The following is a 14,862-nucleotide window of genomic DNA, read 5'->3' as shown; positions in this document are numbered from 1 at the left end:
GTCCCACTAGACCAGACTTACAGTAGTATGCAGTATCTCAGCTCAGCAGATTCATGCACATGCCCAGTTCACAGCATTGGCAGGTAGTGAAGAGAGTCTTCATATATCTCAGAGGCACTCAGGATTTAGCCCTCTTCTATGGTGATCAAGGTTCACTTACCATGCATGCTTACACAGATAGTGACTGGGCAGGATGTTCCAACACCAGAGTGTCACATAGTGGCAATTGTTTTTTGCTTGGAAATTCATGTATCTCTTGGCTCAGCAAGAAGCAACCAACAGTTGCCACATCTAGCTGTGAGGCTGAGTACAGGGCAACTTTCACCGCTACAGTAGAGTGTGTTTGGCTTCGACAATTACTTACAGATCTTGGTATTCGCCAGACATCCTCCACTATTGTCTACACTGACAGCCAGAGTGCTTTGGCCGTTGCGCGTAACCTAGTGTTTCATCAGCGTGCCAAGCATATTGAAGTTCACTATCATTATGTTCGGGAGCGGTTGCCAGTAGGAGACATAGAGTTGTCCTATCTTCCCACAGAGGACAACATAGCAAATATGTTTACAAAGGCACTTCCTTGTCCGAAGTTCGAAGTCTTCCGATAGACTTTACACTTGGTTCCCTTTGTTACATGATCTGACATCCCTTGTACATTCATAGGTGGCTATATCCTTTTGGATGAACATGTGCCACCATGACCAAAAAATACTAGGTATTCTCAGACGTTTCTAGAGTACTTCAGCCCATCCCATGGAGGGGGGTTTGTAGGCCATCTCCTTGTGGTTCTAGTGATGCCCTATAGGCCATGGTATGTGCCTTGTAGGCATAAATATAGGCACTTGTAGTGTTAGTGCCTTTTAGGCCACATAGGACACTTAGTCCTATGTGACACCCAGGACACTTAGTCCTAGGTCTAGGTACAAGTACTTTGTACTCTCTATTTTTATTACCCTAGTTGACGTGATGGCTAATTATCATCGACTCTTTGTATTCTCTCTTTTTCCTATCGATCCTATAGCTCACTCTGCCTCCCTGTTTCGATCGCTGTGCCAAGTTTATCGGTGCTCTTTTCAGTCCTCTCAGTTCATGTGCATCCATGGTCACCACGCTCTCAGCTCCTCGAAAGTCGAAACCATGCATTCTTAGGTTCCTTCACTTCTAGTCATTCTTTCATTATGGTTATTGAACACCCCCCCCCTCTCTTATCTCTATAATCCTCCTCCTCGATCAAGGAGTTGTCCAATATACTTGGTCTGAAACATCATGATACCCCCCTCAACATGAGCAAACTGAATGCCCAAATAATAATGGAGCTGTCCGATGTGTGACATGTCAAAAATCTGCTGCAAATCAGCCTTGAAAGCTGCAATTTGATGAGTATCTGGGCCCGTGATGAGATATCATCCACATATAAAATCAACACTAAAAAATTAGATCCACTCCCAGAGACATAAAGAGTGGGTTCTGTGGGACTATTTCGAAAACCAAGGGATAGTAAGTATGCATAAATTTTGGCATACCATGCCCTGGGTGCCTCAGAATTAACAACCTCAAAGCCAGGAGGTTGTGTGACATAGACTAGGAACACTTGCCAATGATGATGAGCTGCAATGGCAATGACACATCTAATGGTAGTAATCCTAGATGTGGGAGCAAATGTCTCTTCAAAGTCAATGCCTTGTTGTTGGGCATACCTTTTGCAACAAGATGGGCTTTGTGTTAATCTATACTGCCATCAGATTTCTTTTTTAATTTGTAGACCCACCGGGTACCAATGGCATGCTTGCCGGGAGGGAGATCTACCCATTCCCATGTGTCATTTTTGGCAATGGATTGCAACTCAGCTCTCATTGCATCCATCCACTCTTTGCTGTCAAAAGCATCTTTATGGCACAAGGGCTCTTCATTGCATGCTCTAGCAAGGAGTGCAAACTCAAGAAAGTGACCATGCATCTATCTATTCCCTGATCTTGTCCAAGTAGCAAAAGGTTGATCTTGTTTGACGTCCCTCAATGTATCAAGAAGCCATTTAGGAACTTGCCTTTGTTGTCTATTGACGGCTCTTTCTTCAATCACTGCATCATGAATAGTGGGATCATTTTATGCCGGCAGAGAAACCTACAAATCGTCATGGGGTAGTTGCTGATTATTGCTTGGTCGAGGGCCTACAAGAGGCTCATGTTGCTGGTCAAAGTCCTTTTCTGAGGATGGCAGAGGTAACCAAGATTCAAAGGCATCAAACATGTCAACATCTGGCTTAGCTTTGCAGTCCACAAGAGGAGAAGCTGAATGTTCAACAAAGATTACATCTCTACTGACAATAATCTTCTCAGTATTTGGTTGATATCCTTTGCTCTCCTAGCTATAACCAATAAATATGCATTTGATTGCCTTGTCATCAAGCTTATGTCTCAGCTGAGACGGTACATGAACATATGCAAGAGACCCAAAAACTCTCATGTGTGAAAAGTGAAGGCTTCCTGCATTTCCATGCTTCATAAGGTGTAACAGTCTTCAATGCCCGTGTGGGTAATCTATTCAACAGATAGTTTGCACACATCACTGCATCAAGACAAAATTTATTGGGCAAATACTTGGCTTTAAGCATGCATTTGGCCATCTCCATTGTGGACCTGTTTTTCCTTTCAGAAACAGGATTCTGCTGAGTAGTGTAAGGAGTAGTGCATGAGTGAATAATGCCCCATGAAATGCATCAAACTCCTTTGACATATACTCTCCCCCCCTATTTGTCTTGAGGGTGACAAGCTTGCATCCTGATTCATTCTCAACCATATTCAGCCACCTCTGAAAGCATGAGAAAACTTCAGATTTCGCTTTTAAAGTATATACCCAGCAATATCTTGTGAAATCATCAATGAGAGTCATGAAATATTTGTACCCTCCAATGGCATTGGTCCTCATTGGGCCACAGACATCATTGTGCACTAGCTGCAATTTCCTTTGTGAGAGTTTTGGACAATTCTTTTCAAAAGGAAACTGATGCATCTTACCCAAAAGACAACCCTCACACACATGTTTGGAAACTGTGTGAGTTTGAGGTACATCATTTGCCATCTACTGTGAATGTAGCTTTGCAAGAGCTCTATAATTGAGATGACCCATTCTCTCATGCCAAAGATGAGTTTCAGCAAGCTGTGAATCTGAAATAGCAAATGCTTCAATAGAAAGTGCAGCTGAGTTATGATCAAGGTGATAAAGCCCCTTTTGCAATGTGCCATTAAGAGTTATGGCATTGTCATCATGAAGATCATAAACTAGGCATCTGTAGCCATCAAAAATCACTCTAAAACCTAAAGTAGCAATTGCTGAAATTGAGATCAGGTTGACTTCAATTCTAGGCACAAAGAGAACATTTGTCAAAGTGACAAGATGACTTGAAATAGATGTGAGCTACACATCTCCAATTCCTTTTACAGCATATGAAGCATTATTAGCACATGTGACAGTCCCCCCTCGAGGTGCATCAGCTAAAGAGTGAAATAACTGTCTGCAAGATGTGACATGCTTGGAAGCACCACTATCAAAGTACCAGGACTGAGCATCATTAGCAGTAAAGAGTGCATCAGCTTTGGAGGGATCAAATGAGCAATGGACAGCCCATGCCCAATCATCCTGAAGAGCATGTGCATGTGAAGCATCTACTGGCTCATGGGATTCAATAGCATGTGAGGCATTAACTGTCAATCCTGCTTTCTTTTTCTCCAAAGCAATGTGCTTCCTGCATTCTGAAATGTCATGTCCAGGCTTGCGACAATAGTTGCATCTTTTCTTCTTTGACTTATCTGCTATATTTTTAGATGCATGGGAGGAATTGTAGCTGCTATGCACAGATTTTGGCTTGCCCATAGGCTTGCAAGCCTTGCCTCTTCCTATCTACTGTGAAGCAAATGCATGATCAGGAATAATGGCTTGTCTATTAGCTCGACTTTGCTCTTCCTGCAAAAGCAAAGTAACTAGCTGATCAAAAGAATAGTGGTCTGGATTACCCATGGCCACTAATCGAAGGGTTGTAGCAAACCCTTGATATGTATCTGGCAGTCCATTCAGTGTGGTACTGACAAGCTGTGAATTTGGCACCACCTCATCAATGTTGGCAAGTTGTTTCATGAGGTCCTTGACCTTTTTTAGGTATGCATCCATAGAGTTACCTTCATTCATACTGACTTCCTATAATTGCCTTCTCAAATATGCAACACGTGCTTCATTGCGAATCTAATACAGAGAAGCCAATTTATCCCAAGCATCCTTTGCTATCCTACAAGACTGGATGTGTGGAATAATGATTCTCTTGCATGATAAAGCAATGCATGAATGTGCATTGCATCTCTTGTATCCCATCTTGACTGTTTCTGAGTTGGAAGAGTAGTAGCAGGAGTGCTAGAAGATGAGGCATCAGGAGGAGTATCCCCTACAGAGGGACCAGCAGTAGAGGCAACCACTGTAGCATTGGCTAGCCTCAGATCAACCCCAGAAACAATATTCCACAAATGCTTTGTAACAAGAATATGTTTCATGAGATAAGACCACATCGGATAGTTGGTGCCATCCAACTTATCATCTTCACGAAGAACACCAAATAGATCCTGATTGTTCCCAGCCATAGCAAATGTGATACCCTAAAAGAGACCTGAAAACCTAAAAGCCTCAAGGCTATCACTGCAAAAAGCTGGCTGTCCAAAAATGACGGCAAATATCTGTAAATTTCTGACCCAAATCAAAGGGCAAATGCAGATCTGACCCAAATGTGACTGTGGCAGGCAATGTTCACTACAAAAATAGCAAATCTGGCAAAAGCCCCAAATGTATTGAGGGCAAATAGGCCAAAAAGAAGGCAAATATAGAAAAGCCCCAAATTTTGCTGAGATCTTTGCAAATGTGACCCAATGTATGAGAATCTGACTCAATGTCCTGCAAAAGTGACTCAATGTAGTGCAATCAAAATAGAAATTGTAGACCAAATCCCAAAAAATAGCCTCAAGTTTTGCAACTGCCAAAAATTAGGACTTGCTGTCCACAAATTGACTGCAAAAATGCACTTGTCCCAAAGTATAGATCTCAAAATGTAGACTTTCTAGACTGTTAAAATGGCTTGCGAAATTTTCAAACAGTAGAAGGGAGATAATGATAGCAAAAGCCCCAAATTTTGAGAGTGTCCTGCAAATTTGACACGTGCCAAACCTGTACAGAAATCTCAAAACAATTACAACTGTATGGAAGCAGGTGCAGTGTACGGATGTACTGAACATATCCAAAGTACAGTGTACGGACTGTACGGTGCACGGCTGTGCGACAATACAGTATCCAATGTACGATGATACCGGTACGGTTGTACGGTGAAGGAAGTAAGGAACAAGTACGATGCAAGTACGGATCAAGTACGAGGTATGTCATGGGTACAACGTACATAACAGATACTTTGCAGATACTTGTATGAAACATGTACTCTGTAGGTACAGTGTACGACGATGCAAGTACGAGGGAGTACGATGGCTGTACGATGCATGTACGTAGTATGGAGTACGAAGTAGAGCAGTACGGACTGTACGGAGAAGGTTGGTGCAAATCCGGGCTCTAATACCACCGTAGGATCGATAGGCAAAAGAGAGAATATAAAGAGTTGATGGTCAACTAGGATAATGAAAATAGAGAGTACAAAGTACTTGTACCTAGACCTAGGACTAAGTGTCCTAGGTGTCACATAGGACTAAGTGTCCTACGTGGCCTAAAAGGCACTAACACTACAAGTGCCTATATTTATGCCTACAAGGCACATACCATGGCCTATAGGGCATCACTAGAACCACCAGGAGATGGCCTACACGAGCATGCGAGAGTAGAGCGCCAACCCCGATGGGCAGCTGTCAGCGTGTCTGCAGAGGGCGCTCAGGGCAGTCATTGCAACAGTGCGTGCGGGATTCAACGTGCGAAAGGGAATCTGGAGGCAGTCGCGAAGTACAAGGTAGCTTGCAGTAATAATGAGTGCGAGGCTCAGCAACCTGAGTGGCGGATGGCGACAGGCAACCGATGGGCCGAGACTCAGAGTAGAGGTGGGAGAACGGCAGCACGAGGATAGCAGGCGAAGGGAAGTATGGAGTAATGAGGTTAGGGAGGGCGCATTTAAATAGGAGGTGATTGGTCGCCGGGTTGGAGAGAAAAGGTTCGGGGAGCGAGGAGATGAGTAAGTTAATGTAAGTTTTGGGGAAGAGAGATAGTCGGGGTAATGAAGCAAACCTAGTTAGGTGAGAGGGGGGGGGGGGTAGGGAGAATAGCTTAAAAAGTGAGAAAAAAGGTTTAGAACCAGAAAATTAAGGAATTATTTTTGGAAAAAATATGAGAGTAATTATAAAAAGTTTGAGAAACTACAAATTCGAAATTAAGAAAAAAACAAGGAAATTTTAAGAGAAAAAAGGTTAAGAAAGATTTTAAAAATTTTACAAAAAATATTTAAAGTAAAGAATTAAGAAAATAAAGAGAAAAAATAAGGAAAACTTAGGGAGTTTTAAAGGAATAAATAAGAAAGAAAGGAATAAAAAAAGTGAGGGAGGTGGGAAAAATAAGAGAAAAAGGAAAAAGTGGGGGGGGGAGAAAATTAGGGGAAATTTAACAATTTTATTTTGTAAAGGGAAATTAGGGAAAGTATTTAAAAGGGAAAATAAATGAGGAAGATTAGGGAAAATTGAGGTAGGAGTGAAAAGGGAAAGACAAGAGGGGGGGGCAGGGGGGGCGGAAGGGGGAAGAAGGGTAAAGTGAATGTCAAGGGGGGAAGGAATAGAAAGTGTGTGTGCGCGCATGCGCACGCGCGCGCGCGTGTGTGTGTGTGTGTGAGTGAGAGAGAGAGAGAGAGAGAGAGAGGGGGGGGGGGGGGGGGGGTATTAGTTTTGCTTCCAAAGGTGGAGAAAATCTATGTCGAATTGCAAATATAAGAGAGAGAGAGATTAGAAAGAATAACTGCATTGGAAGAAACTACACTTGTTCTTGCAAAAAACAAAGCACTTGACATGGAGGAAGTGAGAGGCTTGCAGGCCTTCATCAAACATGTTAGAAGTATGATATAAAAATATCCAGAGTCCTCAAATTAAAATATGGACATAATCATGTCAATTGAAACCCTTGTAGAATGTCTAAAAACAAAAGGCAGGGCCGCTTGTTTTGACTATGCTTGTAGAATGTGGGTGCATGAAGAGGTGGTACCCTGTGTGAAGGAGTGTGACCATACATGAATATGTCTATAAATAGAAAGCCTCTTCTGAAACACTATCTTCCATAGCAGGGTGCGCCTCCTGTGAAGGGTTATGGCTCATGGATGTGTCCCGCCCAAAGGGCATACCCACTCACAAGTGTCTATCCACAAATCTATACATATCTAAGGTAAGAAAAGAATTAGTACCAAATCCTGGCAGTAGCATTTCCCCTAATCTCTCATATGTGGAAGACATGAGGGACATCGAAGCAGCCAGCAATCGCCAGTTGTCTATGCGCATAGATCTCACACTCTAGCCCAAAAACCTGCCAGATAAATCACACAGAGAGCTATCTGTGCTCTTATAATACTGTCTCTGGCTGTCTCTTGATAGGTCTCAATGCTGGGCCAAATGCATGGTCAATTAAAGTCTTCAGTAGCACATCCACTGCATTGAGATAACGCATGTGCCAGTTTAAATTTGGCTACTCTCATAAACTAAACATCTCACTTGCTTGTGTAAATATTACTTTCTCTACAACCACTCTAAAGAACACATTAAGAATCATAGAAAGATTGGGCACTGTCCATATAGGAGGTATGCACTTCATAAGAACAGGTTGGGTTGTTTTCTACGCAATTCATTTCTCCACAAATGTTACTTCTCAATAGCAATGTACTTCATAAGAACATACCATGACATGCCACTACATAAGCACAATTTGCCTTGAAATCATGGATGTGGTTGTACATTTTATTTTGATAATGGCGATCATTGAGTAACCTCCCATTTTTTGCCATATGTACTGTCTCTCAAGCTCAGGTCTAGATTTGGTACATGCCCTCCCGCCTTGACCCGTGAAGTCAAGATTTCTAGCATCGCTGAAAATTCCTTACTTTCATTCTTACCCACTACAAACTCGTGCACATTTTTGTTCACCTCTATTAAAGCAGCGGCAGGTTTCTTCTTTGCCCCTGCATGTTTCCTCAGATCCTCAATTCTGTATGCATCATTCAACCTGCTAGCACTCACATAGATGTCTGCCATGAGCACATATGAAGCAGCCGCTTCTGGATTCATCTGGACAAGCTGTTGAAAACATCTGAGTCCTAGTTCTGTCTCCCCATAAGTTTTGCATGCACTCAGTAAAGCTGTCAGCATCTCTTTGGACGGAGATCTAGCATCAAGTAATTTCTCTGCCTTGTCCAAATGCCCCGCTCGTGCAAGAAGATCAACCATGCAAATACACTGATCTATTGTTGGTGCACGGCCATGTTCTTCGCTCATCACCTTGAAATACTCCTGGCCCTCAGATACCATGTTTGTATGGCTGCATGCGATAAGAAGACATGTGAATGTACTAGCATCTGGCTTCATGCCCTGCTCTTGCATATCCTCAAAACATTGTATGGCCAAGTTACCCTCATGGTTAATGCCATATCCTTTTATCATTGCATTCCAGGACACGACATCCTGGACTGGCAATTTGTCAAAGACTTTCCTTGCCTCTGCAAGCGAGCCAAATTTGGCATACATATCAACCAAAGTATTGCCAACTAGAAGATCTCTTTCAAATCCCTTCTGGATTATCTCAGCATGCATTTCTCTTCCCGTGCCTATGGCTTCTATGATACCACAAGCTTTCAAGGCACTAGCAAATGTGACAGAATCTGGGCAGACACCCTCCAGTTGCATCTGTGCAAAACAATCTAATGCTTCCTGACAAGGTCCATGTGCAGCATACCGTGCAATTAGGGCATTCCATGACACAACATTCCGAACTGGCACCTTGTCAAATACTTCTTGTGCCTCTGAAAGTGAGCCACATTTGGCATACATGTCGACCAAAGTGTTGCTGACAAAAAGGTTTCCTCCAAATCCCTTTTGTGCCACCTCAGCATGTATTTCTCGGCCCTTATCTATATCTCCTATGCTGCCACAAGCTTTCAAGACTGAAACAAATGTGACAGCATTTGGAGAGATGCCCTCCAAATGCATCCGTTGGAAACATTTCAGCACTTCTTCAATAGGCCCTTGTTCAGCATATCCTGCCATTAGTGTGCTCCAAGATACAACATTTCGTACTGACAGCTTTTCAAAGACTTCCTGTGCGTTTGTAAGTGAGCTACATTTCAGATACATGTCGATCAGATTATTACCAACAAAGAGATCTCTTCCAAATCCATTCTGTGTGAGCACAGCATGTACTTCTTGGCCCTTGGCTAGGGCTCCTATGCGGCAACAAGCTTTCAAGAGACAAACAAATGTGACAGCATCCAGAGCGACACCCTCCAGTTGCATCTGTTCAAAACATTTCAGTGCTTCCTGACCGGGCCCGTGTTCAGCATATCCTGCAATTAATGCAGCCCACGACACTGCATTTCTGAATGGCAGCTTGTCAAAGGCTTCCCGTGCTTCTGTAAGTGAACCACATTTGGCATACATGTCAACCAAAGTGCTGCTCACAAAAATATCTCTTTCAAATCCCTTTTGTGTGATCTCTCTATGTATTTCTCGGCCCTTGTCTAAGGCTCCTATGCTGCCAGCAGCTTTCAAGATGGAAGCAAAGGTGACGGCATCTGGGGAAATGCCCTTTAATTGCATTTGTTCAAAGCAGTTCAGTGCTTCATCTCCAGGTCCATGCTCAGCATATGCTGCAATCAGTGCATTCCATGACACACTGTCTGGAACTAACAGCATGTCGAAGACTTCACGTGCTTCTAAAACTGAGCCACATTTGGAATACATATCAACCAAAGTGTTACCAAGAATAAGGCCACCTCTAAATCCCTTTTGTGTGATCTCTGCATGTATATATCGGCCCTTACCTATGGCTCTTATGCTTCCACATGCTTTCAAGACACTAACACATGTGACTGCATCTGGGAGGACACCCTCTATTTGCATCTGCTCAAAACATTTCAGTGCCTCCTCCCCAAGTCCACGTTCAATATATCCTGCAATTAGTGCATTCCATGACACAACATCTCTAGCTGGTAGCTTTTCGAAGACTTCCCATGCCTCTGAAAGTGAGCCACATTTAGCATACATGTCAACCAAAGTGTTGCCAACAAAAAGATCTCTTCCAAATCCCTTTTGCGCAATCACAGCATGTAATTCTCGGCCTTTGCCTATAGCTCCTATAGTGCTGCAAGCTTTTAAGACAGAAATAAATGTGACACCGTTTGGAGAGACACTCTCAGTTTGCATCTCTTCAAAACACTTCAGCGCATCCTGACCATGTCCATGTTCAGCAGATCCTGCAATTAGTGCGTTCCACGACACAACATCTCGAACTGGCAGTCTGCCAAACACTTCCAAGGCCTCTAACAGCGAGCCACATTTGGCATACATACCGATCAAAGTGTTGCCAACAAATAGGTCTGTTTCAAATGCATTTCGTGCAATATCGGCATGTATTTCTCGGCCACGTTTCAGGTCTTTCAACCTGGCACTACCTTTTAGGAGGGCCATTAGCGTATAGCAGCTAGGACGCAGACTACCCTCTTGCATTTTCTAGTACAGGTGCCTGCATTGGATGAACCGTGAAGTCCAGGAAAGCTGAATCCGAGGAGCCAGACCATTCAGACAGAATTCCACAATCCACAGACATCGGCACAATGTAGTTCCCAACAGCCCCATGAGCTTCCAGCGTATGATTACATATGTGTGCATGCACACGCCTAGCATACGCTAGGCTTTTATTTTTGCTGCAGTTCTATAAGATGCAGATTAAGGTAGTACAGCCATTCCGTCCAAAATACTGACCGTTCCCACTTAAGCTTGGCATCGTGAAAGCATTTGCTTCTGCTATGCACCCATCTGTCCTCCAGACCTAGAGCCGGCCTTGCATTTGTAGCGACAGTGCAAGCTCGCCTGTTTTTCCTTTGCATGCCAACTAAATTCCCCATTGTCAGCCTTTTACCCAACATGGGTCGCCACTGAGAGGGATTCACCCAAAATCGCTCTCCGCATTACCTTGGAACGCAGCAGCAACTGGACTGAAACCAGTATATATGCTGTCTTGGGGTCTAAAATCTGATCGCGGAAAAGAACATAAGGCTTGTCGAAAGAGACAGGCGAGAAGGCGTCACTGTCGCTACAGCGGTAGGGATAGGAAGAGACGCGAGGTGGAGCAAAAATGCTGGACTGAAAGAAATCCAGCGCCGTGAACGAGAGGAGTGGAGTGATATGGAGGCGACAATGAGAGGGCGTGTGCTGCAAGGTGATGAGGGGAGGCAGCTGGTACACCATAGCTCCCTCCAGTCGACAAGCACGCTGATGCAAAATGTCTGTCTGTTGAAGCGTTTTGATTTTGATTATACCACGATTATTTTTTTATTTTTTTTTTTTTGCCCTCCTGTATTTGTGCCTTCATTCGTACACATTTGCATTGCCTTGGACATATATTTGTGCCTTCCTTCATACATTTGCATTTTTGGCCCTCCATCGCGCCTATGGAACCAGCCCTCAAATTTGAAGGTTGCAACACCCTTCAAAGGGGGGTTTACCCTTATAGAGAAGGGTAAATTTTTTTAAGCCATTCAAAAGAATCGTGATTTTTGAAATTATCCTTCAACTCAGTAGGAGATAATTTTTTTTAACATTCAAATGAAATTATCATGTTTAAGTTATCCTTCAGAATGGACGGGCATTATTATTTTTATGTTTCAAAAGAAGGACACGCTTATTATAGGCCTTCAAAAGAAGGGCGGACATATTTTTGACCTTTAAAATTTTAAAGATTAAATATTATTAATAATATAAAATAAATAAAGAAATTAAAAATCATTGGCTCAAGCTGTCAAGTTGATGATTGCAGGAAGTTGTGGGTACTAGGTAGTTAATAGCTCCTTAAACCGTGTTCAAACTTTTTGTGGGCATTAGGTAGTGGTTATTGGTAGTAGGTACTGTGTAGTGACTGTGTGTTCCCTCTCTTTCTTGCTGTAAATTTTAAAGCACCATCTTTTCCTTCTGCTTCCAACTTCCAAGTTCCAAGTTCCCCTATTTCTTGTACACGGACCCTGACCACGTGAGTCAAGAAGATGAGACCAAGTTGAGGTGCAAAGCAAGCCGCCATCCACGAACATACTCTTTCGACGAGAGGACTCAGAGCTGAGAGGAGCACAAGAATGTAGAGAATCGAGATCAAACAAGTCTCAAGACACGCTAGCGTTATGCAAAATTCTGGGGAAGCTTCTGGAATCTGTACCCCGCTGCTATGGATCAGGGAGAATGTTGATCAATGAGTACGGGTTTTGACGGTTCGACCGGAGGAGGTTGGCAATTGAAACGCTTGCTTGTAAGTTGTCTGCAACTTTTTGAGGGATGAGCATTGAGATTGAACAAAAGCTTTAAGCCTGGAGGCTGGTTTCCAGCAGGTCTAAGAAGGCCAGCGTTTTGCAATGTCAGGAGTCAGGACGAAGGTTAGCATGTACGATGGAGGCATGCCAGAGGTTGGATGGCACTGCAGTCTGCCGGCACTCCAGGGCCCCGACTGGTTACGCCAACCCCTGAAATAGCTACAGACACACAGGCTGAAGCTAGTTGTGCCTCCTTGCTGATGAGACTTTCAGCAACCTCCTTGCTGAAGTGAGGCTTCAGCCTTCTATATCCATGCCGATGTCTCCGACTTCCTACTCCAACCCCTGAAATATCTCCAGAAACCCACTAAAGCTAGTGGAGCGTTAGAAAACCTGTGTGAGGCTTCGAGCTTTCGTGAAAGCTTGGGGAGGTTCAGAGGAACGGAAGCGAGCCGTTGGAGCTGAGATGCTATTCACTGATGATGATGGCCGGAACAACGTAAGGAATACGACGGAGCCAAAGAGCCAAACTTCAAAGAGTGCATCCAAATAAAAAGAGGACGCATCTGTGCAGGAGGACTTAGTGAAGGTGGTGTTTAAGCCACAGGCTTTGGGAAGGCCAAGGGCGCAGGACTTCTGAGCAGAGGTGGTCTGGGTGGAGGTGGCGAGCTGGCAGAACTTAGAAGCATTGGAATCTGGATATCGGTCGAGGATTTGAGGGCAAAGGAGAGGGGGGTACAGCAGGTGGATTTGTCGAGGGGGGAAGAGGTCGAGCCTGGAGGTAATAGAACTGCTTGGCGATGAACACGACAGAAAGAGGGAATTTTGCAAATTTGCATGGTGTAACTGAGGAGAATGTGAGCACTGAGCGAATCAGCGATCTTTTTGTCCATTTGTGAGAAAACAGATCTCGACACAGCGCGAGGTACTAGTGAGAGCGATAGCTGTGAATCAAGGTAAAGCTTTTTGTATTACCGAATCTGTAAATTGTAATATCAGTTTTTGGGCAAGCTCACGAGTCACAATGCACTGGAATATAGACTCAAAGAGAGATATTTCTCTGCAAAACAGCCATCTCGATTCTCAATCTCACGCAGGGGAGAATCTTTAGGGAGATGAAGTGTTCATTCGACTAGTTTAATTCTTACTCTATGATCTATCGAGCTCACGCTGGAGCATCTTTTGAAGGGCTGCTCAATCGACTCTGTGGCCTGCTGTTAAGGTAAGATGCAGATGGGATTTTATGCATGTTTAGTGGAATGTTTGTTTTAGCAAAGTTAATGTAATTATTACTTGGATCCCTCCTAATTAATTCGCTCTGATCAGAATTCGTTGCTATGGTGTAGGCAAGCACTATTGATGATTCCCTCATCTTTCTTTTTATTCACTTGATTTGGGACGCTTGTGCAAAAAGGCAAGTGGCTAAAATTTCCTGCAAATTAATGTTTGGATAACATCGTCATGTCTCTCCATTTGCTTTGTAATATGCTGTCTGCACCTTGAATAATGTGATCCGCATGAGTAACCATAATGTAATGGCAATTCACGCACCCACAGAAAGTGTGAACCTTTTGTTGAATGTTACAGATTTGAGGGACATCTTGTGTGATTTTGAAGTTGTCCAATTAGTGACACTAGACTCCGAGAAGAGCATTATTTAGCTATAGTTTCACTCTTTCTCACTGTTTTTACCAGGTGAGGCCTCTTTTCCAGTACACATTAATTTACTGTTTTCAGCTTCTTTGTTATAAGGTTATGATAATATCTATTTTGAGTATCGTGTCTAATGCAATAGTAATTGGGGATGCATGAATCATTAGGTAGATGGGAAGGCCCAAAAAAGATAAACGCCAATGTCTATTGGAGCAAATGGGCATAGTTACACAAAGTGTACGAGTGCATGAGGAAGGCTTTGAAGATGGGGAAAGTACAGCAGTAGATGGGGGTAGAAAGAGAGTTTATTTGTGCACCTTTGTTCCTACATGGAAGTTGTATCCATGGTCATACTCAATGTTTGACGAGGAGGGGAGGGAGAGAGTTAAATGCTCTATTTGTACGGAAATGGGCATGAATAATCCATATGCAAAGCTTGGTAGTACAACAGTCCAAAAGCAAGCATTAGCTATCCATGATGCTTCCGAGTCGCACAAGCAAGCAAAGCAGCGCAAAGCTTTCATTGAGAAGGACAAGATAATAAGCATTGAGACGCATATTGAGTTACGAGTTGATAGTGAGAAATCAAGGATTATTAGTATAATCCAAATCATGTATCACGCAACTCAAAAAGACGTGTCCTTATAAGCTTTTGCTGATGAGTGTAGGTTCCACATGTACATGAGGACTCCGAATATGCCCTT

The 14,862-nt window shown here is 43.3% G+C and overlaps 1 protein-coding gene across 1 annotated transcript; it reads right to left on the bottom strand.

Moving 5' to 3' along the window:
* Window positions 1-7,973: 7,973 nt before the first annotated feature.
* On the bottom strand, window positions 7,974-10,676 carry LOC147899984 (pentatricopeptide repeat-containing protein At2g33680-like). Its single transcript, XM_087377161.1, has 4 exons — window positions 10,271-10,676; window positions 9,646-10,159; window positions 9,222-9,327; window positions 7,974-9,083 (listed from the first exon to the last, which is right to left on the bottom strand). The coding sequence occupies exons 1-4, from the start codon at window positions 10,674-10,676 to the stop codon at window positions 7,974-7,976; spliced, it is 2,136 nt and encodes a 711-aa protein (XP_087233287.1).
* Between the last annotated feature and the right edge of the window lie 4,186 nt (window positions 10,677-14,862).

This window comes from Dipteris shenzhenensis, chromosome 7, assembly GCF_047967505.1.
Source record: "Dipteris shenzhenensis isolate YYH24624 ecotype China chromosome 7, Dip_SZ_1.0, whole genome shotgun sequence".
In the NCBI taxonomy this organism is placed as follows: Eukaryota; Viridiplantae; Streptophyta; class Polypodiopsida; order Gleicheniales; family Dipteridaceae; genus Dipteris; species Dipteris shenzhenensis.
This window is presented reverse-complemented; position numbering and strand designations above follow the sequence as displayed.

Bases quoted from the DNA above. Each gene is read 5' to 3' on its own strand.
- LOC147899984 (XM_087377161.1), bottom strand. From the start codon at position 10,676: ATGGCCCTCCTAAAAGGTAGTGCCAGGTTGAAAGACCTGAAACGTGGC. The intron at 10,160-10,270 runs GCAACACTTTGG...CACTAATTGCAG, and splicing joins TGGAAGAGATCTTTTTGTTG to GATATATTGAACGTGGACTT. The intron at 9,084-9,221 runs GTGCTGAAATGT...GTGGCACAAAAG, and splicing joins AACAAGGGCCTATTGAAGAA to GGATTTGGAGGAAACCTTTT.